Genomic DNA, 23,432 nt, shown 5'->3' on the forward strand with positions numbered 1-23,432 from the left:
GTGAACCACTCGGTCCCCACTGTACTCTGACCACTTCCCAAGGGTTTCTGATGGCCCCAGACACTCTGAGTTCTTCCACCCATAGTCAGGGTGGCTTTAATTTTACCAAGGAGAGCTCTGTCTCCTCTCACACTCTTCCCCCTCCCAGCGTCCTGTGCCCTGGCACAAGAGGATGAGTACTAAGTCCATTTTATTGATGGAGAAACTGAGCTGCAGCAAAGAGACATGACTTGAGCAGATTTACATAGTTTGTGATAGGGCCGGGACTGGAGCCCTGGAGCCCCTAGGTCTGTGCCTTTTCCCTCTGCCCTGCCACAGTCTAATGATCAACACAAGAGAAACAGAGAATAATCAAACCACGCGAGTGCCATGGGAAAAGCTACAGTGCCAGAGATGTTCTTTTTATTGTAACCGATGAATGAGGTTATTTAACTGGCTCTCCATTCCACCTCTAAGTATAGAGTATATGCAAGTATATGGTGAGCTGTGGGCCCAGTTATGCCCTTCTCTGAGAGAGCAGCCTGCTTCACAGGAACGCTAGCCAAGTGCTTCATCCAACAGCCACAGCCGGGGTTCAGCTCTTTGTGAAAACTTGACGGGGAGGTGGCATCCACGCAAAATGCTAACGGCTAAAAGATATTTTGGTTTATACAACATAAATGTCTGTCTCTAAATCTGTCTTTAAGAAGAGAAAAGTAGATCGCAAATAGGACCATATTTGGAGCTGAAATGGAACAAGCAGCTGGTGAGCCAGTGAGAGACCAGGTCACAAGGACACATCTGACAGAAGACATTCCAAAAGTGAGTATTGACACCGAAAATGTCAACCGAAACCAAGGAAGAGGAAAGTCGAGCACATACATACCAGCAAGCCCTTGATACTTAGCTGTGGGTTAAAAATTGTATTTGGTACATTTATTAAATCAATGTCAAATATTTTTTATATGTATAAGGTATATATCTTTATTTAAGGTATCAGTTACTTATTGCTGTGTAACAAATAATATCAGAATGTAGTGGTTTAAAACAACACCCATTTCTTTGTTCACAATTCTGCAGTTTGGGCTGGGCCTTGGCTGGTCTCCCCTGGGCTCACTCACGCAGCTGCAGCCATGGGGACCGCCTGAGGTGTATGTTCCAGGTGGCCTCACTCACTTCCTGCTGTAACTGCTGGCTGGCAGCTCGGTGCCTCAGTTTGCCTTCACGTGGCCTCCAGCAGGCTAGACTGAGTTTCCAGGCAGAATGGCAGAAGCCTTCCCCAGGGGCAACAAAGGCAGTAGCAAGGCGTCCTCAGGTCTAGCATCACAAGTGACAGAAGGGACTTTAAGGAATTGTCAGGCCTCCTGGAGATTCTTCACATAGATCTTCAAATCTTCAAAGGTTTGGTTTGAGTCACTTTTTTTTTTTTTTTTGCTGAGCATGATTTTCCCTGAGCTAATGTCTGTTGCCAATCTTCCTCCTTTTTTTTTCCCCTCCCTAAAGTCCCAGTATGTAATTGTATATTATGGCCGTAAGTCCTTCTAGTTCTTCTATGTGAGCTACCGCCACCGCATGGCTACTGACAGAAGAGTGATGTAGTTCCATGCCTCAGAAGTGAACCCAGGCCGCTGAAGCAGAGAGTGCCAAACTTTAACCACTAGGCTATCAGGGCTGGCTCTGGTTCACTTTTAATAAATGCTAATGCTTCAGAAATTTAATCATGCCAAGGTAAAAGGTGTTTATATCAAAATCCCCAGGAGGTTGCCGTGGGCCACCAGGTCACCGTGGTTTTGGTGTAGAGCTCAGAGTAAAGCGTCCTCTGTGCCTCTGCAGGTGAAGGTTAATCTGAGATTCTAGTGTTCAGACAAACCAGCAGAGCCACCTGCCATGTGTAGTTCCTTATTTGTGTAAATTAGGATTTTACTGATACTCAGCAACCAAAAAATATCTAGATTCCACTGGTTGTATCAATGGTTGTTCTTTCTCATTGATTGACTTTATAGGAAGTAAAAGTTATAAATTTAAATTACTAAAATAGAAAGAACACTTTCATCTTAACTTATATATACGTTCTGTATAAGACTTCTCTGAAAAAGGAGGCCCACTGCTCAAGACAAAGGAAAACAGAAAAGGTTGGAGGAAACTCAGTGACCTAGACCAATTTCTTAACTCAAGATCATTTTGCAATTAAGATAGTTTGTCTAGATGCTTTCTTTCCTATTAAAACTCTCTCCAAGATGTTGATTTTATAGCTCCCTTCAGTAACCCATTTTTGAGTCTTGCTCCCTGTTTCCAGTCTGGAGTTTCATTCTTACTTGTTAGCATGTATTCCTTCTTGTCCACTGTGCCCACTTCCCCTGCATCATCCTTTATGGGCATGAAAATTAAGTGGTTATTTCCCATGAGCTCCGCTAACCGCATAGCATTATAGGTGCGATTCAAGACATTGCCCCTTCACACATCTGATTTCTCTGGAGTAGATGCTGATTCAGTTCTCATCATTACAAAACTGTGGAACAACCATTGCCCCAGTCGTTCCAAGCAATATTGGCACAACATTTCAGTATAAATAAAGAATCCACGTCGCTCTGTCCAAGAGAGAAATACAGATTGCTCACATTTAAAATCATGAAATGAAATTGCACTGGACATAATAGTACAGTTATTTGATTTTTTTTAAATATTAGACTATCAACCTTTTGAAACAACTGTAACTAGAGATAGATAATATAAACAGGAGAATCTGAAATCCTTTGGGATGCTATCAAAACATCTCTAGTTCTGACCCTCTTTGAGCTCAGGCAGACTTTTGGTAAGCCAAGAAAAATCAGGTTGGAAAGCAGGGAGGCTCGGAGTTATTCTGAAAAACCGCATGTGTCTGGACTGCTGACTTGGGAGAAGGACAGGAGAGGGTATTGCTGACAAGAGGATCAAATGGGATTTGGGCATTTAAGTTGCCTGTGCCCTGAGGAGATCTTAGGAGTTTCAGTCAAAGTACAAATGATTTAGCATGGTCTGATGATGTGTATGTGGGAACAAGCAAAACAAAGTGTGGACGAGAAGGGGTTGAGAAGATCATTTACGGGAGGTGGAATAGTGGGGCCAATTAGGTCAGTAGATTACGCGTACCTGAACAGATGATGCTACAATTGCAGGTCCAGTGGACTCCAGTAAAAATGCCTTTCCAGATGGGACACCAGGTTGGGAGGGGCAGATCTGCAGAAGGGGCCCTGGCGCCCCTTGCATCTCCTGTATATCTTAATCGTATAGGTATTTGAGGAATAAGTCAGGGATTGGTTGGTTGGTTGGTTGGTTGATTTTTTAATCAGGAACAGAATTTCTTTAAGATATTTAGTTTCCACACACCCCAACTTTGATTTATTATTCATGAGCTTAGGAAAAATGGGGGTTTGTCATCTTAAGGTAGCCCAGATATGGTTTTAGAAAGATCCCAGGGAGAAGGGAGATCACAGGTCCTCCTTTGGGGCCACTTGGAGCCAGCTTAATCTGCATGCAGCAGCCACAAGTTTGCATTGACTCCCTGGAGTCTGACTATTTAAGTGCCTGCATATGGTGTGCTGTCCTTCCATTAGCCCCAGTGACCAGAGTTGGAAGTTAACCAAGAAAGTGCACACATTATAGAAGCTGGAATGGAAGCACTATAGCTCTCCCCTGATTCATCAACTTCCTCAGAGCTCAGAGAAGGGAAAGCAAAGCCCTAGGCCAGCTGTATAACAGCTCACCAGTCGGTCCTCACTGCAGCCCCGCTAGGAGACCCCATCAGATGGCTACATGGTCTTAGATGGATAAACTAAGGCAACAAGCCCGAAGCCGCACAGCCCAGCCCCATAGCAGTCGGGGAGGAAAGGGCGCTGACTTTCTCTGGCAAGTATGGAAACTATGCTTTCTTCTTTCTGATGTTTTAAGTGCACACTGTCAGTTGAGTGGGTGACGTATTTTGTTTTGGTTTGGGAGCCAGATGGTATCACTTTCAGTGCTTTTGTTTGTTTTTAGATTGTCCAGTTTTGATCATAGGTGGTTTAATTTCTTTTAGAGATGTCTCCTTTTCCTTTCACTAAACACACAGTGTGTATTGGATCATTCAATCAAGCCAAAGTCTGTCTCAGTATCATTTGCTCTCTCTCCTCCCTCGTTACTGATCCCAGGAGAGGAGGCCATAGAACATCAGAATTATATAAAGCTTCCAACTTGGCTCAAGAAGAGTTTTGAACAAATGAACAGAGAGGGACCTGCCATTACAGTGGCTCGCGACGTGTGAGTCCAGGCTTTTTATAGCTTCCAGTTCTCATCACACTGGTCCCCCTGCTATCCCTCTCTGTCCACAGGCCAAGAAATGCACCGTGATCGGGGGCTCTGGGTTCCTGGGACAGCACATGGTGGAGCAGTTGCTGGCAAGAGGCTACACTGTCAATGTATTCGATATGCGGCAAGGGTTCAACAGTCCCCAAGTGCAGTTCTTTCTGGGCGACCTCTGCAGCCGACAGGTAAAGACGGCCCAGCCTTGCCTATTTCTCACAGGCCCCCGACGGGAAACCACCAGACTTCCCCTGCCCAGCCAAATTGTTGTTTGAAAAAAACATTTTTTTTTATTTTGTAAAATTTTGAAGTTATAGGAAAGAATTTAACACACACCCACATTCTTACTCCTCTGGATGACTAATTGTCATCTTTGTCACTGCTACTCTACCCTGCTATGCTAGTGTGAAAGCAGCCATGGTCCGGTCAGTAGATAAATGAATGGGCATGGATATGTGCCAATAAAACTTTATTTACAAAGTTGTCCACCAGCTGTAGCGTGCCAAATGCTGCTCTAGGGCTGTACTCAAAAGTGCAGTTGCCTGGGCCGGCCCCCTAGCTTAGCGGTTAAGTGCGCGCGCTCTGCTACTGGCAGCCCTGGTTCGGATCCCGGGCGCGCACCGATGCACTGCTTCTCCGGCCATGCTGAGGCCGCGTCCCACATACAGCAACTAGAAGGGTGTGCAACTATGACATACAACTATCTACTGGGGCTTTCGGGGAAAAAAAAAAAGGAGGAGGATTGGCAATAGATGTTAGCTCAGAGCCGGTCTTCCTCAGCAAAAGGAGGAGGATTAGCATGGATGTTAGCTCAGGGCTGATCTTCCTCACAAAAAAAAAAAAGTACAATTGCCGGGTTTCATTTTTTGTAATTGAGATATAATTCACACTCCATAGATTTCACATTTTTAAAGTACACAATTCAGTGGTTGTTAGTACATTCACAAAATTGTGCACGATCACCTCTATCTAATTCCAGAACATTTTCATCACCCAAAAGGAAACCCCAGGCCCATTAGCAGTTGTTCCCCCTTTGTTCTCCCCTCCTCCCAGCCCTTGGCAACCACTCACCTCCTGTCTCTGTGAAGGTGCCTATTCTGGACATTTTGTATAGGTGGAATCATATAATATTTGTCCTTTTGTGACTGGTTTCTTTCACTGAACATAATGTTTTCCAGCTTTACCCATGTCATAAGGGTCCTAATATTTTGCATTTTATTAGATGTTGCCAAATTGCTCGACAAAATTGCTATGTCAATTTTCCGTTCACACCAGCAGTAGGGCAGGATCCCCATTGCTCCACATCTTTGCCAACACTTGGTATAGTCAGACTTTTTGGTGTTGCTATTCTGAAGGGTGTGAAATGGTACCTGAGCAAGGCTTAGAGTCACGTTCCATTGTTGATCCTCCTCTGTGAAATGCCTGTCAGTGACCTTTGCCCATTTGTCTCTGGGCCTACCGTCAGCTTATGGATCTGTAATCCCTTTCTATTTGGGATGCCAGTCCTTTGCGTGTTGTATATATTGCAGATGGCTTCTGTCAGCCTGTCTGTGGGCTCCTATTCTTGGCTTTGACATCATTTGCCATAGATTTTTTTATCTGAATTTTAAAGACGTGGCTTCCCTTGCAGCCCTGTCAAAGTTCAGGCTGTTTTCTCTCCACACCTCTGGCCTGGAGATGGGGTAGAAGTCTTCCTTGTTCGTCATTGTCACTTCCCTTTGCCCTAAGTTACCCCCAACTTTGAAGACAATACCAGCAGGCTGTACGTACCTCAATACCCTTCCTTGTGGCAGTCATCCAGAGCTACCCGCTCCCTTTCCCAGGTGACTCCATTTCATTTCTTGATGATTTTAGCTCCTGGCCAAGGTCAGCCTCGTCATAATTGTTGGTGAGTTCAGTATTCACACAGATGACCCTGCCGATACCCTTACCTTGGCCTCCTCTCACCCACCCATCTTGGCCTCTACGCCTATTGTCATTCCCTAGACCCGGACCTTCTCATTACCAGTAAATGTGTCCTCTCCGTGATCTCACGTGCAAGCACTCTGGTCTGAGCATCACCTCCTGTCTTTGCAGTTCATGCCCCCTAAGATCTCCACTGTACCAACTCTTTGGCCCACCCATACGCCCGGCCATTTCCCACCACTGTCACCCCATGCATGTCCTCACTGCATTGACTCCATTGCCCACTTGTTCTCTTGCATAATCCTCAGCACTCTTGCCCCTTTCTTCTCAGTATATGTATCAGTCAGGGTCCTCCAGAGAAACAACCAGTAGGGGTGTGTGTGTATGTACAGGGAAAGAGAAAGACAGAGAAAGAGAGAGAGAGAATGAGATTTAGTTCAAGGACTTGGCTCACGTGATTGTGGGCGCTGGCAAGCCTGAAATTTGCAGGGCAGGCTGGAACCTCAGGCAGGAGCTGATGCTACAGTCCTGAGGCAGAATTTCTTCTTACAGAAACCTCGTCAGTTTTCACTCTTAAGGCCTTTCAACTGATTGGATGTAGCCCACCCAAATTATCAAGGATAATCTCCTTTACTTCAAGTCAACTGATTGTAGATGTTAACCACAGCTACAAAATATCTTCAGAGCAACCCCTAGACTAGTGTCTGATGGAGTAGCAGAACTGGAACCTAGCCAAGTAGACACACAAACCTCCCCATCATGTCGTACTTCCTGGGTATAACCCTGGCCCTGGTTAAATCCAATTCTACCTCCTCCCTGAGGGTGTCTGGGCTGCTGAGCGAGGCTGGAAAAGAAGATGCAAGCTTGTTGCCTCTTCATGGCATGGCCTTCCAGCGGCCCCGTGGTGCCTCCCAGCCCTGTATCCACAGACCTGCCTGTGTCCACGCCCTGCAGGTGTCTCATCCCTGCCAATGCTCCAGGCGCCAGCTGGAGCCCCTCTCTTCTTCCCTACTCAACAGTTCCACTAGGGATTCTCCCCTCTTCTCTTCCACATCAGCAGTTTATCCTTCTCTACCGGATCACAGCCATCAATACACAGACGTGTTGCAGTATCACCCATCTTAAGAAAGCAAAACACCCTGATGCGAGATCCCACTCCAGCTGCTGCCCCACTTCTCTCTCCACTTTGTAGCAGAGATCAAAGAGCCATTTGGGCTCACCATCTTGGATTGCTTCCTTCCATTGTCTCATAGAAGCACTCCAGCTAGGTCTTCACCAAACAGCTCCTGTCACAGCTGCCAGGGACAAAGGGGACCAGATCCAGTGGCCAAGCCTCAGTTCTCATCTGATTGGACCCTTCAACAGCATCTTATAGTTTCTTCACTTGCCATGTAGGATGCCCCACTAACTCGTTTCTCCTACCTCACCAATTTCCCCTTCTCCATCTCCTTATCTCTATAATTTCTAAACTTGGCAGGATCCATGGCTGCTTCTTGGATCTCTTTTCTTCTCAAAGCACACTCATTGTCCTGGTGAACCCACCCCGACTCACAGATTAAATACAGTCTAGAAGCTGACAAGCTCCCAGCTTGCTATCTCCAGCCTGTAGCTCTCCTGGCCCTGTATCTATCCAGCTGCCTGCTGGACATCTCTATTTGGATACCTAATAGACATTTCAAACTTGCCACATCCAAAATTCAGCTCCTGGTTCCCTGCCCCCTGCCCCCTGCCAACAAACCTACACTTACTGAAGTTCTCTCCATCTCCATAAATGGCCCACCCCATCTTTCCGATTGCTTTGGCTATAAACCGTAGATTCATCCTTGATTCCTTTCTCTCTCATACCCTCCATCCCATCCATCAGCAGATCTTGTTGATTCCACTCTCAAATAGATCCCCAGTCCAGCAACTTCTCGCCCCTTCTGTTGTCACCACTCTGGTCCAAGCCACCACCCTTGTAACACATAAATCAGATCACAGTGCTCCTCTGTTCAGAAGCCTCCAGTGGTATCCGGTCCTGTTTAGAGGAAACACAAAGGCCATACAGTCACCCACAAGGCCCTGCATGGTTTGTCCTCACTACTGCTCTGGCCTCAGCCACTCCCACACTCCCCATCATTGCTCTGCTCCAGGCACACAGGCCTCCTTACTGCTCCTCAAACTCATCAACTGAGTTTCTGCCTTGGGACCTTTGTACTCACTGCTCTTTCTGCCAGGAATGCTCTTCGTGAATGACAGAACTTGCTCCCTAAATTCTGTAAGTTTCTGGCTACCATGCTAAGTAGAAAGCCTCTCTACATCTCCTTTAGTCTGCTTTCTGTTTCTGCGTAACACTTGGCACTCGCTAATGTCCTCTGTGTTTACTTGTTTGTCTGTCCCCCCACTGTCCCTGGAGAATGCAAGCTCCGTGAAGGCAAGGATATTGTCTCTTTTTTTTTTTTTTTTGTGAGCAACATCAGCCCTGAGCTAACATCCACAGCAATCCTCATCTTTTTGCTGAGGAAGACTTGGCCCTGAGCTAACATCCATGCCCATCTTCCTCCACTTTATGTGGGACGCCACCACAGCATGGCCTGACAAGCGGTGTGTCAGTGCACACCCAGGATCCGAACCTGGGCCGCCAGCAGCGGAACGTGCACACTTAACCACTACACCACGGGGCCGGACCCCAGATATTGTCTCTTTTGATCACCACGGTGTCCCCTCAAAGGAGATGAGAGTCCTTTGCAAACTTCAGCTGCCCTCCAAACTGCACCCCAACTCCCAAGCTGTCGTTGCTAGTATTTTAACATCCAGATTTTCTTGAACGTGAAGTTAAAGCAAGACCCACCAGCATGCTGTGTTGTTCTCCAGCTGCACTCAGCTGCTCAGTCAGCAGCAGGGAGAAGTGAGAGTTGCATTTAACCAGGGCAAGAGTCCGGCAGACCAATTTGATAAAGGGAGAAAGGGACAAGGCAAAGATTCTACCTATGGATCATGAAATCCAAGCTAAGGAGGATGTGAAAAGGGTGAAGGATAAGGCAGGGATGGACTTTAGAAATGTGTTTTAATGTCAATCCTTAGATTTTGTGCCATGTATTCCTGAATTCTTCAGTCATCAGTACTTCTTGTATCTCATTTGTTTCTTCCAGGTTCTTTCCTCTTCTTGCTGAAGTATCTCCTGTAGCATTCCCCCCAGCAAATATCTAGGGCCAATAAACTTTCTGAGTCCTTGTATGTCTGAAAATGTCTTTATTTCACCCTCACTCATAAATGCTAGTTTGGCTGAGCGTGGAATTTCAGGTTCACACTTATTCACCCCAACACTCAATCTGGTTATCATTCCTTTGTAGGTCAGCTGGTTTTCTTCTCGTGGCTTTAGGATTTTTTTTTTTTCCTTTGTGGTCTGTAGAGAATATGTCTATGTCTGAGTTTCAGTTTTCTTTTTAAATCCTACTGAACACCTAGTGGGCCTTTGAAATCTGAGGACTCGTGTCTTTTCTCATTTCTGGAAAATTCTTCAAATATTGACTCTACCCCCATTTTCTTTTTTGTGTCTTTCTGGAAGCCTTACTGGACACACAGTAGAGTCTTTCATTATATTCTACATGTCTTTTAGTCCTTCTCCATGTGTTCTTTCTCTTTCTGTCTTTGTAATATTTTATAGATTTCCTCTGTTCTGTATCCACTCACGGCCAGTCTTGTTTTGTCTATATCCCCACCCAGCCTCAGGCTATTTTGAAGCCAGTTCTACATATCATATTATCTTTTTCTCTAAATATTTCAGTATTTGTCTCTAAAAGATGAGGATCCTTTTAAAAATTGCAATTCCATGACCATACCTAAAACATACTGACAATTCCTTAATTTCCAGCCAGTGTTCAAATATCCCTGAATGTCTCATAGATGTTTTTGTATAGTTGTCATCCCAAATAAGGAACCAAAAAAGTGAAGACATTGCAGTTAATTGAAATGTTTGTCTCTTTTACTTTGTAAGTTCCTCTCACATTTTTTTTTTTTTGTGAGGAAGATCAGCCCTGAGCTAACATCCATGCCAAGCCTCCTCTTTTTGCTGAGGAAGACCGGCTCTGAGCTAACGTCTATTGCCAATCCTCCTCCTTTTTTTTACCCCCCGAAGCCCCAGTAGATAGTTGTATGTCATAGTTACACATCCTTCTAGTTGCTGTATGTGGGACGCGGCCTCAGCATGGCCAGGGAAGCGGTGCGTCCGTGCGCGCCCGGGATCCGAACCTGGGCCGCCAGTAGCAGAGCACGCGCACTTAACTGCTAAGCCGCGGGGCCGGGCCTCCCCTCACAGTTTTAAACTTTAGTTTGTTTTTTGAATAATGATGCTTATTAGAAATCATATTTATTGTCCTGTACCATTTCCCATGGGTCTGAATTTTGCAGATTGCATCCCCTTGGTGTTGTTTGACATGTCCATCTGTCCTCCAGTATTTCCTGCAAACTTGTAGATCTTGGATTCAGCTATCCAGTAAGGCAGACTTAGTACAGAAATGGGGAATGTAGATAACTCATTAATAATTTTTATATTGATTACATGCTGAAATGATAATATTTGGATATATTATATTAAAATACATTAAAATTATTTTCACCTGTTTCTTTTTATTTTTTTAATGTGCCTTCTACAAAATTTAAAGCCACATCTGTTCCTGGTATAATATTTCTAGAGGACTAAAGGCTCGATCTAATTCTAGTTCAGTTTTTCCCTCTGGGTCATCATAGATTGATATCCCAATAGCAATAAGCACACCTACTACTCAGATTTTGATTTCTATACACCATTGCCCGTAAAAAGAACCAGGGCTCCTTGGGAAGATAGCCTATTCAGGACTCTGGGGCAGGGGTGGTGCAAGGTGAGCCTGGGACATTTTATTAGGACAAAATTAAGAAAGTGCCCCCAAACTAATGAGAACATGTCAAAAGGACACAGAAACCAACTTGAAGAGCCTCCACTGGCCAAATTTGGGACATTTTGAGCCTCAAAAAATGGTAGTAGTGGATTATAATGCATTGAATAAAAAAAGAATCTCTGCACCCATAGAAATACTAAAAAGGAAAATTAGGGTGGAGGAAGCAGAAAGTCTACCTTACAGAGGAATGCCAGCTAATAAAAGTAAAAAGAAGGGCTGGCCCCGTGGTGTAGCAGTTAAGTGCACACGCTCCGCTACTGGCAGCCCGGGTTTGGATCCTGGGTGCACACCGATGCACTGCTTGTCAGGCCATGCTGTGGCGGCGTCCCACATAAAGTGGAGGAAGATAGGCACAGATGTTAGCCCAAGGCCAGTCTTCCTCAGCAAAAAAAACAGGAGGATTGGCATGGATGTTAGCTCTGGGCTGATCTCCCTCACAAAAATAAATAAAAGTAAAAAGAATGCTAGAATTAGAATTTCACCATTTTTCAACTAGTACGTTAATAAATGTTCCAGGCAAGGATTATCACTGAATGCTGAAATCAATCAGTGGAAGGTTGCTGGGGAGTAAGGTATTTACATGGTCTCAAATGATTGCCCCACAGATTACTTTTTAATTACAGGGGGGATAGTACCTTCTTTTTTTTTTTTTTTTTTTGGTAAGGAAGATCAGCCCTGAGCTAACATCCAGTGCCAATCCTCCTCTTTTTGCTGAGGAAGATTGACCCTGTGCTAACATCCGTGCTCATCTCCTCTACCTTATATGGGACGCTGCCACAGCATGGCTTGACAGACGGTGCGTCAGTGCGCACCCGGGATCCAAACCCACAAAACCCGGGCCACCGAAGCGGAGCGCGCGCACTTAACTGCTGAGCCACTGGGCTGGCCCCAGGAAGGTACCTTCTTGATGGCCAGAATCTGGCAGCCATCACCTTAACTGAGTGATCAAAGTCAACATGACCACCAGTGGGACAAAGTGCCATCTTGCACCTCCTTAGGTGATGCCCTGAGAAGGCCATAATGTCGGTAACCATTGTGGTGTTCTTGCCAGAGTATGAAGCCTGAATCTAATCATGAGGACATCAAAATAACTGACCTGAAAAGTGGCAGTGTTACAAAAGACGAAAAAGAAAAGATAGGGAGATTGTTCCAGATTCAAAGAGATGGAAGAGATATGAGGACTAAATACTATGTGTGATCCATGGTTGGATCCTGGATCCAAATGTAAAAATGGCTATAAGGGACATTATTGGAGCAATTGGGTAAATTTGGATATAGACTAATTATTAGATGAGTGTCCCCATCTGTTACATTTTTTTGCATGTAATCATTATTTTGTGGTCATTTAAGAGGGTGATGAGTTTAGAGGCAAAGTGGCACAATGTCTGAAACTTACTCTCAAATGGTTTCAGAAAAAAAAGCGTATGTCTGTGTGTATGTCTATGTATGTCTATCTACATAGATATAATTGTGGCAAAATATTAATAATCAGTAAATCTAGGCACATAATTCACAGTTGTCTTTCTTTCGGTAATATTAGCATCTATTGATGATCATTCCTAGATCTTATCACTTAATTAAGGTCTTGCAAATAGTGAAATGGTATCATTCTCTCTTTGTTTCTTAGCTCAAATCTTTGTACCTTATGCAGATTAAATGCTTGAATCTTAACCTTTATTTACCATTTTGCAAAAGGAATTCTTATTCTTACTCGTAATCAAATTGTCCCTTCTTTGTCCAGTGGGAGCCTCTTCAAGTCGGCTCTTGAGTCCTTTCAACAGGACCCCAGGAGTCTTGGCTAGGTTCCTTACTTTCTGCTCCGACAACGTGTTCCCGGCTCATGTTGTCCATTTCCTGCCCCGGATCAGCAATAAGCTATTGCTGTCATGAGCTCTGGTTCCTTTTAACAGTAAAGTAAACAAACCTGTTTTCAGTCCTTTTCAGGTTGCTGTTTTACGTCTAGTTTCACAGAAAGAAATGCTCCTGTGTGTTGGCAACTTACACTGTCTTTCATGCTGTGGGACTTGTTCATATGATTCATAATTTGTATTTGAGAGCTCCTGTTCCCCAGGAGCTTTATCCCCAGGTGCCCTGAATTGTGCCCCCTCAACCCCTCTCCATGGGGTACAGAGGCACAGATGTTGCCTCTGTCTGGATCCCACAGGCTTCTTATGCCCCAAACCAGTTTTGATTAGGGACTAGTTAATGGGGAGGGGGCAGTTAAAGGGACAATATGGTTTCTATCCCATGTACTTCTGTATTGTTTGAATCTTTTACAATGAGACTGTATTTCCATGTTAATCGTAGACTTATAAAAGGGCGAGACAGCTACGCCTATGGATTGGAGAGGGGGAATGTGAGGAGGCTGTTTACTTGCCTAGAGTAGGAGTGATCTTTTTGTCTCTGTTTGCTTTTCCAGGATCTGTACCCAGCTCTGAAAGGTGTAAGCACAGTTTTCCACTGTGCATCGCCCCCACCATCCAGTGACAACAAGGAACTCTTTTATAGAGTGAATTACATTGGCACCAAGAATGTCATTGAAACTTGTAAAGAGGCTGGGGTTCAGGTAAGGGGAAAGCTGGAGTGAGTGCTGTCAGGAATGTGTGGTGGCTCTTTCTAAGTGTATAGGGTCCGGGGCTCTTGCTCTCTTGCTGGGCCTAGCCAGGCTTGCTTCTTAAAGTATTGCAAAGATCTTAGAAATTAAGCCCTAGGAGCTGCTGGGCCTGTAATATTTTAGCTGCATCTTAGTAGACCATCTGAAGACCTTAAGGCTTAGTATTAATCTTTGATCAAAGAGCTACAGAATTTAAATATTGCTTATGGTTTTTATTGTAGTAAAATATAGAAATAACACCAAATTTACCATTTTAACCATTTTTAAGCTTACGGTTCAGTGGCGTTAAGTACATTCACATGGTTGTGTAACCATCACCACCATCCATCCCCAGAACTTTTCATCTTCTCAAACTCAAACTCTGTTCCCATGAAACACTAACCCCCACTCTGCCTCCCACAGCCCCTGGCACCCACCATCCTACTTTCTGTCTCTATGAATCTGCCTCCTCTAGGACCTCATACTGGTGGAATCATACAGCATCTGTCCTTTTGTGACTGGCTTAGTTCACTTAGCGTATTGTCTTCAGGGTTCATCCATGTTGTAGCATATGTCAGAACGTCCTTCCTTTTAAGGAGGAATAACATTCCAGTGTGGATAGACCACATTTTGTTTATCTCCTCATCCGTCAATGGGCACTTGAGTTGCTTCTACCTTTTGGCTATTGTGAATCAGGCTGCTATGAATATGAGTGTGCAAATATCTGTTTCAGTCTCTGCTTTCAATTGCTCTGGGTAAATACCCAGAAGTAGAATTCCTGGATCACATGGTAATTCTGTTTAACCTTTTAAGGAACCATCATGCTATTTCCCAGACCTTTCTTATATTTTTAAAGAAAAACAAACTGTATTTACTTTTAGCCAATAGAAACCTGTTATAACTCAGACCTAAGGGGATACGAATTCCTACTATGTCATGGCTTTCTGCGTTGTTATAAATCGCGGTTCTCAGGATCACCTTTACAGGGCACCAGCCGCTGGACGAAACAGCTCCCTGTCAGCCAGGCACACCACCCTCACAGTGACGCATGCAAAGTGAGCCAGAGGTTTCTGTCCCAGCAGTCCCTGGTGCCGTTGGCCAGCCCCAGCATCATCAGCTGACCGAGCAAGAACAGGCCAGCAAAGAGTTCTTCTGGGCTTAGCACCCTGGAAAGGATCAGTTATACTGATAGGGACCCCTTACACTTTGCAAATGACAAGACACTTTGCCCTGCATTTGTCACATGATTTGCCTCTCATTAGGTAACCGGGATTACTAATATCATTTAATAGTTGAGGAACCAGATTTTGAAGGCTAAGTGATGTCTCTTTGCTAGTAAATGAAAGAGGTAGGATTGAAATCAGACCCTCTGATGCCAAATGCCAGACTTCTTACTCTCTACCGTGCTTGTATAACTGGAGCTTATGAATTACACCACTGCTGTTTTCTAAATAGAATATCCCAGGCATCCAAAAAGGATTGAAGAATAATCTAGCCTCAGTACACTCATCACAGCATTTACACGATAGTATCACTGGTAGAGTTGAAGTCCCATGTGCACCCATTCTTGATGCTATTGCTGCCTGTCCCCACCCACGAGAAACACTGTTCTGAATGTGGGTCTATTTCTATTTGCTCCATGTGCAGCCAATATAAGGTCTTGGTGTACATATTATAAAACTTTATAAAAATGATATCATATTGAATATATCTCCCTGCAACTTACTTTTGCCCCCAGTGTTATGTTTTTGAGATTTATCCATCTTGATATATGTAGCTCCACTATATTCACGGAAGGGGCAGAATAGCTTAGCGGGTGACTGTGCCGGAAATGATTTTTTGTGTTGGATTTAGGGCACATTTCCCAACGCTCAGATCAAAAGATTGTTTAATGTGGGGCTGGCCCCGTGGCTTAGCGGTTAAGTGCACACGCTCCGCTACTGGCGGCCCGGGGTTCAGATCCTGGGTGCGCACCGACGCACCACTTCTCCGGCCATGCTGAGGCTGCGTCCCGCATACAGCAACTAGAAGGATGTGCAACTATGACATACAACTATCTACTGGAGCTTTGGGGGAAAAAACAAAAGGAGGAGGATTGGCAATAGATGTTAGCTCAGAGCCAGTCTTCCTCAGCAAAAAGAGGAGAATTAGCATGGATGTTAGCTCAGGGCTGATCTTCCTCACACACACACACAAAAAAAGATTGTTTAATGTGGTTTTTTCCTCAAAGGTTTAAAGTGTTACTTCCCACATTTAAATCTTTAATCCACCAGGAATTTATGTTTGCATATGGTATGGGGTGGAGATCGAATTTTTTCTTGGTCAGCACCATTTATTGTGTGATCTATCCTTTCCCTGCTATTCAGCACCCCGGCCAGCACATCTCAGGTGCTTGTGCCTTGCATGGGTCTGTTCCTGGCTCTCTCCCTCTTTCTTGGTCTCTGTCTATGCCAATGCCAGTGTGCTCTGCCATTAAGCAAACCTCAGGATGAATCTCAGTATCTGGTAGGACAAGTCACCTCCCAACCATGTTCTTCAGAATTCGAATTCTTGGCTAATCTTACCCCTTTGCTCATCCATAAACATTTTAAAATCAGCTTGTCAAGTTCCTTGATAAAGCCTGTTGGAATTGTTACTGTAATTGCATCAAACTTAAAGGTAATTTGAGAGAGAGTTGATGTCTTTCCAATATTGAGTTTTCCTATCCATAAATATATATTTCTCTCTCTCTCTTGAATGCCTTTCAATAGAGTTTTATACTTCATAAAGGTTTTGTACATCTTTTGTTAAATTTATTCCTATGTACCTCATTTTTGGTTATTGAAATAATATCTTTCATATTAAATTTTCAGTTGCTATTGCATAGGAACACAGTTAATTTTTGTATATTGATTTTGTCCTCAACAACTTTCCTAAACTCTAATATTTTCTGTATGTTCATGGTGTTTTCTATGTAGACATTTCCAACATCCGTGAATGGTGATAGTTTGGTTCCTTCTTTTCAAATTGTTATGCCTTGTTGTTTTTCTTATCCTACCACGCTGGCTAGGACTTCCGGTACAATGTTGCATGAAAGTGGTAAAGATATGATTGGAGCTAATGATGCCAGGGTTTGTAGCAGAATCACCATGGGTCTTTTTCAGACAGACCCCTCCCTCGAAGTTTGTGAGCTCTCCTTCCCCCATGGAGAATCACTCCCATAGTGAGATAACCGTGGATAATGGAAGTCTGTTCTATTCCTCAGCTGTGTAGAAGAGAAAAAAAGGGTGAAATCCACTGTGTTAGAATGTAATACTGTAATATGTCTCGAATCTATGTAGCTGCAAAACATGGTGGTCTTTGGATTATTTTAGGAAGGCCTGAAAAGTGAAGGCATTGCAACAAATAATTTGTACAGTGCCTTGCATGTGAGTGTCGTGAACAGGTGCCATTTGATATTCTTTCATACATGACAATCAGAATGTTTAAATAGTGATCATTCCTGGCTCGTTTTTTTGTTGTTGTTGTTGTTTTTTTTCTTTTTTAATCTTCCTTTCTCCTCTGCCAGAAACTCATTTTAACCAGCAGTGCCAGTGTCATCTTTGAGGGCGTCGACATCAAGAATGGAACTGAAGACCTCCCTTATGCCATGAACCCCATTGACTACTACACGGAGACAAAGATCTTACAGGAGAGAGTATGTACCTGACAACTGGTGGAGTGAGTGACAAGCACGTTCCGTGAACATCTGAAGGGTTTAGATTCTTAAGAAAAATGTTTATGAACATATGAAGTTAGTATTCTGAGGCCTAGGTACCTAACCTGGGAAGTAAAATTTGTGGATGAAATTCAATTTTAAAAATAGTAACAAGGCCTGGCCCCGTGACCGAGTAGTTAAAGTTCTGTGTGCTCTGATTCAGCGGCCCAGGTTCACGAGTTCAGATCCCAGTGCAGACCTACTCAACTCACCAGCCATGCTGTTGCAGTGTCCCACATACAAAATAGAGGAGGATTGGCATGGATGTTAGCTCAGGGCTAATCTTCTTCAAGCAAAAAACAAAAAGAAGAGGATTGGCAGCGGATGTTAGCTCAGGGCAAATCTTCCTCAGCAAAAAACATAAAATAAATAAAAATTTAAAAATTAAATAAAAAATAAAAATAATAACAGAACAGCTTAATGTGGCCAGACACTGCTCTGAGTTTTTTACAGGAACTGCCTCATTGAAACTTTACAATGACCCCGTAAGGTGGGTACTATTATCGTCACCAGATTACAGGTGAAGTCAGTTGATGCACAAAGATCCAGAACATTTCTGAGGTTGTGCAGCTAGTAGGTGGCTGAACCCAGGCAGTTTAGCTCCAGAGCCTGCACTCAGCCTCTGTGCCATGCAGGCTTACTCAGTTGCTATAGAAATCAGAAATTAGAGGCAATTTATGATGATCCAAAGCATGCAGGCAGAACTCGGGCTTAACACACGAGTGTGTTTTCATTTGAACACTCCTTCCTAGTGGCGCTCTTGCCCCCCTCCCTTTTTTTAAGTTAAACAATGGAAGAATCTTGCTTTATTTTAAGGAAAAGTACTTTTCCACTTGGCAAACTGCCTTCACCAGGGAGCGCCTGGTTGTAGCAGCAGTCTGGGTTGAGTAACAGGCACCGAGCCTTCAGACTCTGGGTCTCTGGGACCCCTGACAGCAGCTAGCTCCAAGTCTACCATCCAGAGAGAACATTACCCAGAGGACATCCTCAAATGAAGGCCAGGACACTCATCGGCTGCAGCCAGCTCGCCTTAGCTGGGTAGCTGTGAGTTTACCGCTCCAGGTGTTTGTAGCTTATCACACCCACTGAGATTTTCTTTCACAGCCGCTATACATCGAACCAGAGCTTAGCGCCGAATCGGCCTAAGTCCCCCTGCACTGCCTGAGAGCCAGCTGCCTCCCATTTTTTTGCTATTACTCTGGCTCAGAAAGTCCCAGAAGAGCTCGTCTGCGGGGAGACACGAGGGCCTCCCAGTCCAGGGGTTGCAGGCCTGGCCTTTTGCAAGCTCCAGACCTGTCTCTGCCACCCTGCTCCTTGGACCACAGAGAGCCTCACAGAGCTCCCACCTTCCTAGACTTGACCCAGGGAGCACTGTAGCTTCTGCTGGGCCCTGTGCACTCTCATCTAAGGCTCCTGGGACTCCAACCCTCTGGGGCTCAAGGGCTCCAAATGGCAGCCTTGGCTCAGACCATCAGTGTCTCGCTTACATTGACTTTTGAGTGCTCAACTGGAAATAAGCAAAGTCTGTAAATGCCTCCAGCTGTGACCCTCCTGGGACCTCCTGTGAGCCACAGTTGGTGCACATCAGCTTGCTGTTGCCTTTCAGACCTCCTGACCAATAATGAAGAGAGTCTGGTGTGGATCTAGGACTCCTTCAACTCTTTTCTTTAGTAACAGAGATGAGGGCAGAGGGCGTTCGAAGGCTTATCTAGTCATTTCCTCCATTGCCATGGGAACCAGGGGCCTGGCAGGAAGAGGAGGGGCAGCTCTGGGAATCTCTTGCGAGACCCCTTCTCCATTGTTAGGTAGCTCCGATCGTTATAAACTCAGTAAAGAAGTAGCTTAAACTCACTGGGACCAAAACATGTATAAGAATTTTGCCACCATAGGGTAGAAATCCTAGGTGAGGTGATATAATAACTATACTTATCAAGCGTACACTTACCGAAACAGTTAACATGGGCCTTCTCGTTTAATGGGCACACGACCCCATCGGGGTAGGTACTGTCATGATCCCTGTTTTTACCAATGACATAACAAATGCTTTGGGAAGTTTTGTTACTTTTGAGGCAAAACCTGTTTCTCTGTACTTCAAGCCCTTAAGTTCTACTTTGTCCATTAAGCCACATGGAAGCCATCTTTCCTCTCTTCCTGACAGTGGATAATGGGAATAGTGGCTGCCCCGTCTTGAGCGCTTACTAGCTACTAGGCACTGCTCTGAGGACTTCCCCTGTATCGGCTCATCTCTTTAGCTCCCCAGTCGCTGCCCTGTTTCTCCCAGACCCTTCACCTTCTCAGTCCCTTCTTCTTGGCCCACTTGGGTCCGTCAGAACTGACCTGAACAGCCCAGGACTGGTAGAAAAGTGCAGTCTGCACATGGAGCTTCAATCAGGAGCCCCTTTGGCGGCAGCAGCCTCACTGGAAGCTCACGGCTAATTCATTAACCAGAACCCTCGTGTCTTTTCCACAAACTACTGCCAAGGCATATTCCCCTGGCTGCCCTTGTGCATTTTAGTCTTTGAACCCAAACCCCCACCTTTCTGTTAGATTGCACTGGTTTGACCCAGCTGTTTATCCTGTCTTTTCAGCTGTTGGGGTTGGGGATGGGGAATGGTGCAGAGAAGTAGCCCAGGGCAGTGGGCGGCATCCGGGTCCCCTGTGGGAGGTGCTGCTCACACGGTGCAGTGCCGGTGCAGTGCCAGCTGCAGAGGACACGCTCCTTCTCTCCTACAGGCAGTCCTGGGTGCCAATGATCCCGAGAGGAATTTCCTAACCACCGCCATCCGCCCTCATGGCATTTTCGGCCCAAGGGACCCCCAGTTGGTCCCCATCCTCATCGAAGCAGCCCGGAAAGGCAAGATGAAGTTTGTGATTGGGTAGGTCAGTTGCTCTTCTCCATGCCTCCCTGACCTCGCTGCAACAAGTATCAGTCACGTTCAGAGAGCGCTTTGTCAGCTCTTTCCTTATGTGGCCTTCTCTACTGTCCTCTATATTCCACAAACTGAGAGACTTAAAACAACAGAGATTTATTCTCTCCCAGTGCTGGAGACCAGAAGTCCGAAATCAAGGTGTGGGCAGGATTGTTTTTTTCTGGAGACTCTGAGGGAGAAGCTGTCCCAGGCCTCTCTCCCAGCTTCTGGTGCTGCCGGCAGTCCTTGGTGTTCCTTGGCTTATAGACACATCACTCCATCTCTGCCTCCATCTTCACGTGGCCTTCTCCTCCCGGTGTGTCTGTGTCCAAATTTCCCTCTTCTTATAAGGACACCAGCCATTGGATTTAGGGCCCACTCTACTCCAATATAACCTCATCTTAACTTGATTACATCTGTAAAGATCCTATTTCCAAATAAGGTCACATTCGCAGGTTACAGGGGGACATGAATTTTGGGAGGACCCTATTCAACTCAGTACACCCTCTCAGGTAGGCTGGTAAAATATTTGTGTCCCTGTTGGGAAATTGAGGAATCAGGCTCACAGAGGAAAGAGTGGCCCAGGTCAAGGGCCAAGCCCCTGACTCTCCTTGCATCTAGAAAGGCAGGTGGAGGCCTGCCTTTCCTCCTCCTGGAGGAAAGTGCAGATGGAGGGGCCTCTGCAGGTGGTAACAGAGTGTGGCCGTCTCCCCAGTACACCTTCTCTTCCTTCCTTCCCTTTTCTCCCTGTCTTTCCCCCGCTTATCCCTGTGCCTTGCCACCTGGCCTCCCTGCCTCTCGCTCGGCCTCCCTGCTGCCCTGCCCTATTGCTCTGAGGGATTAGCAAGAGATGATAGAAAAATGTAAGGCCAGAGCAAGGCGTGAGCCCAGAGTATCCTGGAAGGAGTTGAAGAGCTGCTACTCAGATTAGAGCCCAGAGCAGACAGCACCAATGTTGGCCATGCTGGGATAGGACAGGCAGAGCACCAGGCTTTCAGATTCATTGATTGGCCTCTGTCCTACTGCCCGAGGGCCCCAGGACCCCTGGCCCCCTGCACATCTTTAACTGTCGCAGATGTCCAGGTATTCCAGGGGCTGGCGTTGCCAAGGCAAGTAGCAGCCATTCTGTAGGAAGCGGTCTCTCAAATGCTGAGACTCGGGAGCAGCCCTGGTTCCACGTGCGGGGGTTCCACTGGGCGTGCAGCTGAGCGCTCCCAGCATAGTGGAACCATGCCCTGTATGCCCACAGAAACGGGAAGAACTTGGTGGACTTCACCTTCGTGGAGAACGTGGTCCATGGACACATCTTGGCTGCAGAGCATCTCTCCCAAGACACGGCCTTGGGTGGGAAGGTAAGGCGCCTGCCTCCCCTGGTGCACCAGTGGCTGGCTTGCCACATCCTGCCCCTGCACGTTTGCCCATCTTTGTATTTCTTCTCCCTGTGATTGGATTGGCTGGCAAATTGCCTTCACAATCCTGCGTCCTGGTGGACCTGCTCTAGAATCCCGATGGGCCGAGGTTGAGCCCCTCTCGTAGGGAGGGTGGTGTCATCGCAGTGCCACCATCGCTCGGGGCATCCAAACTCTGGAGCCAGTGGGCTGGGATTGAACAGAGATTCAGGACTCGGTTCTCCGTGGCACATGACCTGGCTGCCCACCATGGACGAGGCTACTCCCCGCAAGGTCCCATGTATGTTGGGCGGGGTGCTTGCTACTCACCCGTTCTCCCAGTCATTCCAGAAGTCTCCATTTTTCCCCCATTGCCTACCCATGCTCACACCTCTCACTCCTCCGGAGGGGTAGATGTGTCAATCTCCTGGTGTTTGGCGCCCAGTGGGCAGGGGGGCATGTGGGAGAGGTCAGCTCTTAACACAGAGATGGGAGAGCACCCTCGGGCCCCCTCGCCCTTTCCTTCTGCTCCTAGGGCCCCCATCTTCCTTGTTTCTCACTCCTACCTTTGGGATCCCCCCATTTGGGCCTCATTTTTTTCTCGTGGACCTCTGCCGTTTTCCTTCTCATGCAACCCTTAGGGTGGTGGGGGGAGGGTGGGTATTTCACAGCACATTTGAGAAGTATAATATGACCTGTTCATTGCATCTGAAGATAATAAAATGAGTTTTACCATGATTAACACAATTATTAAATTAAATTAACAAACATGCCTTCCCAAGTGCAGTCTAAGCTTCACTTAAAATCCTGGCCCATAGATAAAACTTTCCTCGCCTTCCCTCTCTATACCTTAAAGCTGCCCATAGCGGCACATCAAAAAGGTGGCTCTTCCATAAGCTGACATTGATGGATTTGAGGACCACCTGAAATGCTGCGATCTGCCTAGGCTTAATATCCACCTCATTTTTGAGCTTCCCTGCACAGGAGCTGAGATGGGCAGGCAGGGAGTGGCCGCTGGTGTCCCAAAATATTGGTCCTGGGCTGAGCCCGCAGCTTGCGGCTAAGCTCTGAGTTCCAAGCATGGCCTGCTCACCCCTCCAGCTGGGACATAGTTTCTAACTTCTTGTTCTCTCTCCAGGCATTTCACATCACCAATGATGAACCCATCCCTTTCTGGACGTTCCTGTCCCGCATCCTGACAGGCCTCAATTACGAGGCCCCCAAGTACCACATCCCCTACTGGCTGGCCTACTGGCTGGCCCTCCTGCTGTCCCTCCTGGTGACAGTAATCAGTCCTCTCATCCAGCTCCAGCCCACTTTCACACCAATGCGGGTCGCGCTGGCTGGCACATTCCACTACTACAGCTGTGAGAGAGCAAAAAAGGTCATGGGCTACCAGCCCCTGGTCACCATGGATGACGCCGTGGAAAGGACTCTGCAGAGCTTTCGCCACCTGCAGAAGGTCAAGTGAGGCACCTGGAGACTGGGCCCTCTCAATGCATTCCCCAGGTGGTAACTCTCCCCTGTGGACCAATAAACTAACCTCCTTCAAACAAGTTTTTTCTGAGCTTAGGTCTCCTCCTGCCAGTTAGATGAGAGCACACCCAGCCCTTCCGTGACCACAAGGGTGGTGAAAACAGCAGACATTTCTTCCTTGAGAGGATTGGATTTGGATTTCTTAGGCAGCTT

At 46.0% G+C, this 23,432-nt stretch overlaps 1 protein-coding gene across 3 annotated transcripts in view; it reads left to right on the forward strand.

The window, feature by feature from the left end:
• NSDHL (NAD(P) dependent steroid dehydrogenase-like) overlaps positions 1–23,299 on the forward strand; it is a 29,124-nt gene extending 5,825 nt beyond the window's left edge. For 2 of the 3 annotated variants that reach the window (XM_058534919.1, XM_058534920.1), the window contains exons 2-8: positions 687–801; positions 4,326–4,484; positions 13,537–13,683; positions 17,258–17,386; positions 20,180–20,322; positions 21,605–21,707; positions 22,882–23,299. In XM_058534919.1, coding sequence (XP_058390902.1) covers positions 730–801; positions 4,326–4,484; positions 13,537–13,683; positions 17,258–17,386; positions 20,180–20,322; positions 21,605–21,707; positions 22,882–23,214 — 1,086 coding nt within the window. In that variant the 5' untranslated portion in view covers positions 687–729 and the 3' untranslated portion in view covers positions 23,215–23,299. The remainder of the gene's footprint in view (positions 1–686; positions 802–4,325; positions 4,485–13,536; positions 13,684–17,257; positions 17,387–20,179; positions 20,323–21,604; positions 21,708–22,881) is intronic. The other variant, XM_058534921.1, reaches the window with a different exon arrangement.
• Positions 23,300–23,432: the final 133 nt, after the last annotated feature.

This window comes from Diceros bicornis, chromosome X (assembly GCF_020826845.1).
Source record: "Diceros bicornis minor isolate mBicDic1 chromosome X, mDicBic1.mat.cur, whole genome shotgun sequence".
Taxonomy (NCBI): domain Eukaryota; kingdom Metazoa; phylum Chordata; class Mammalia; order Perissodactyla; family Rhinocerotidae; genus Diceros; species Diceros bicornis.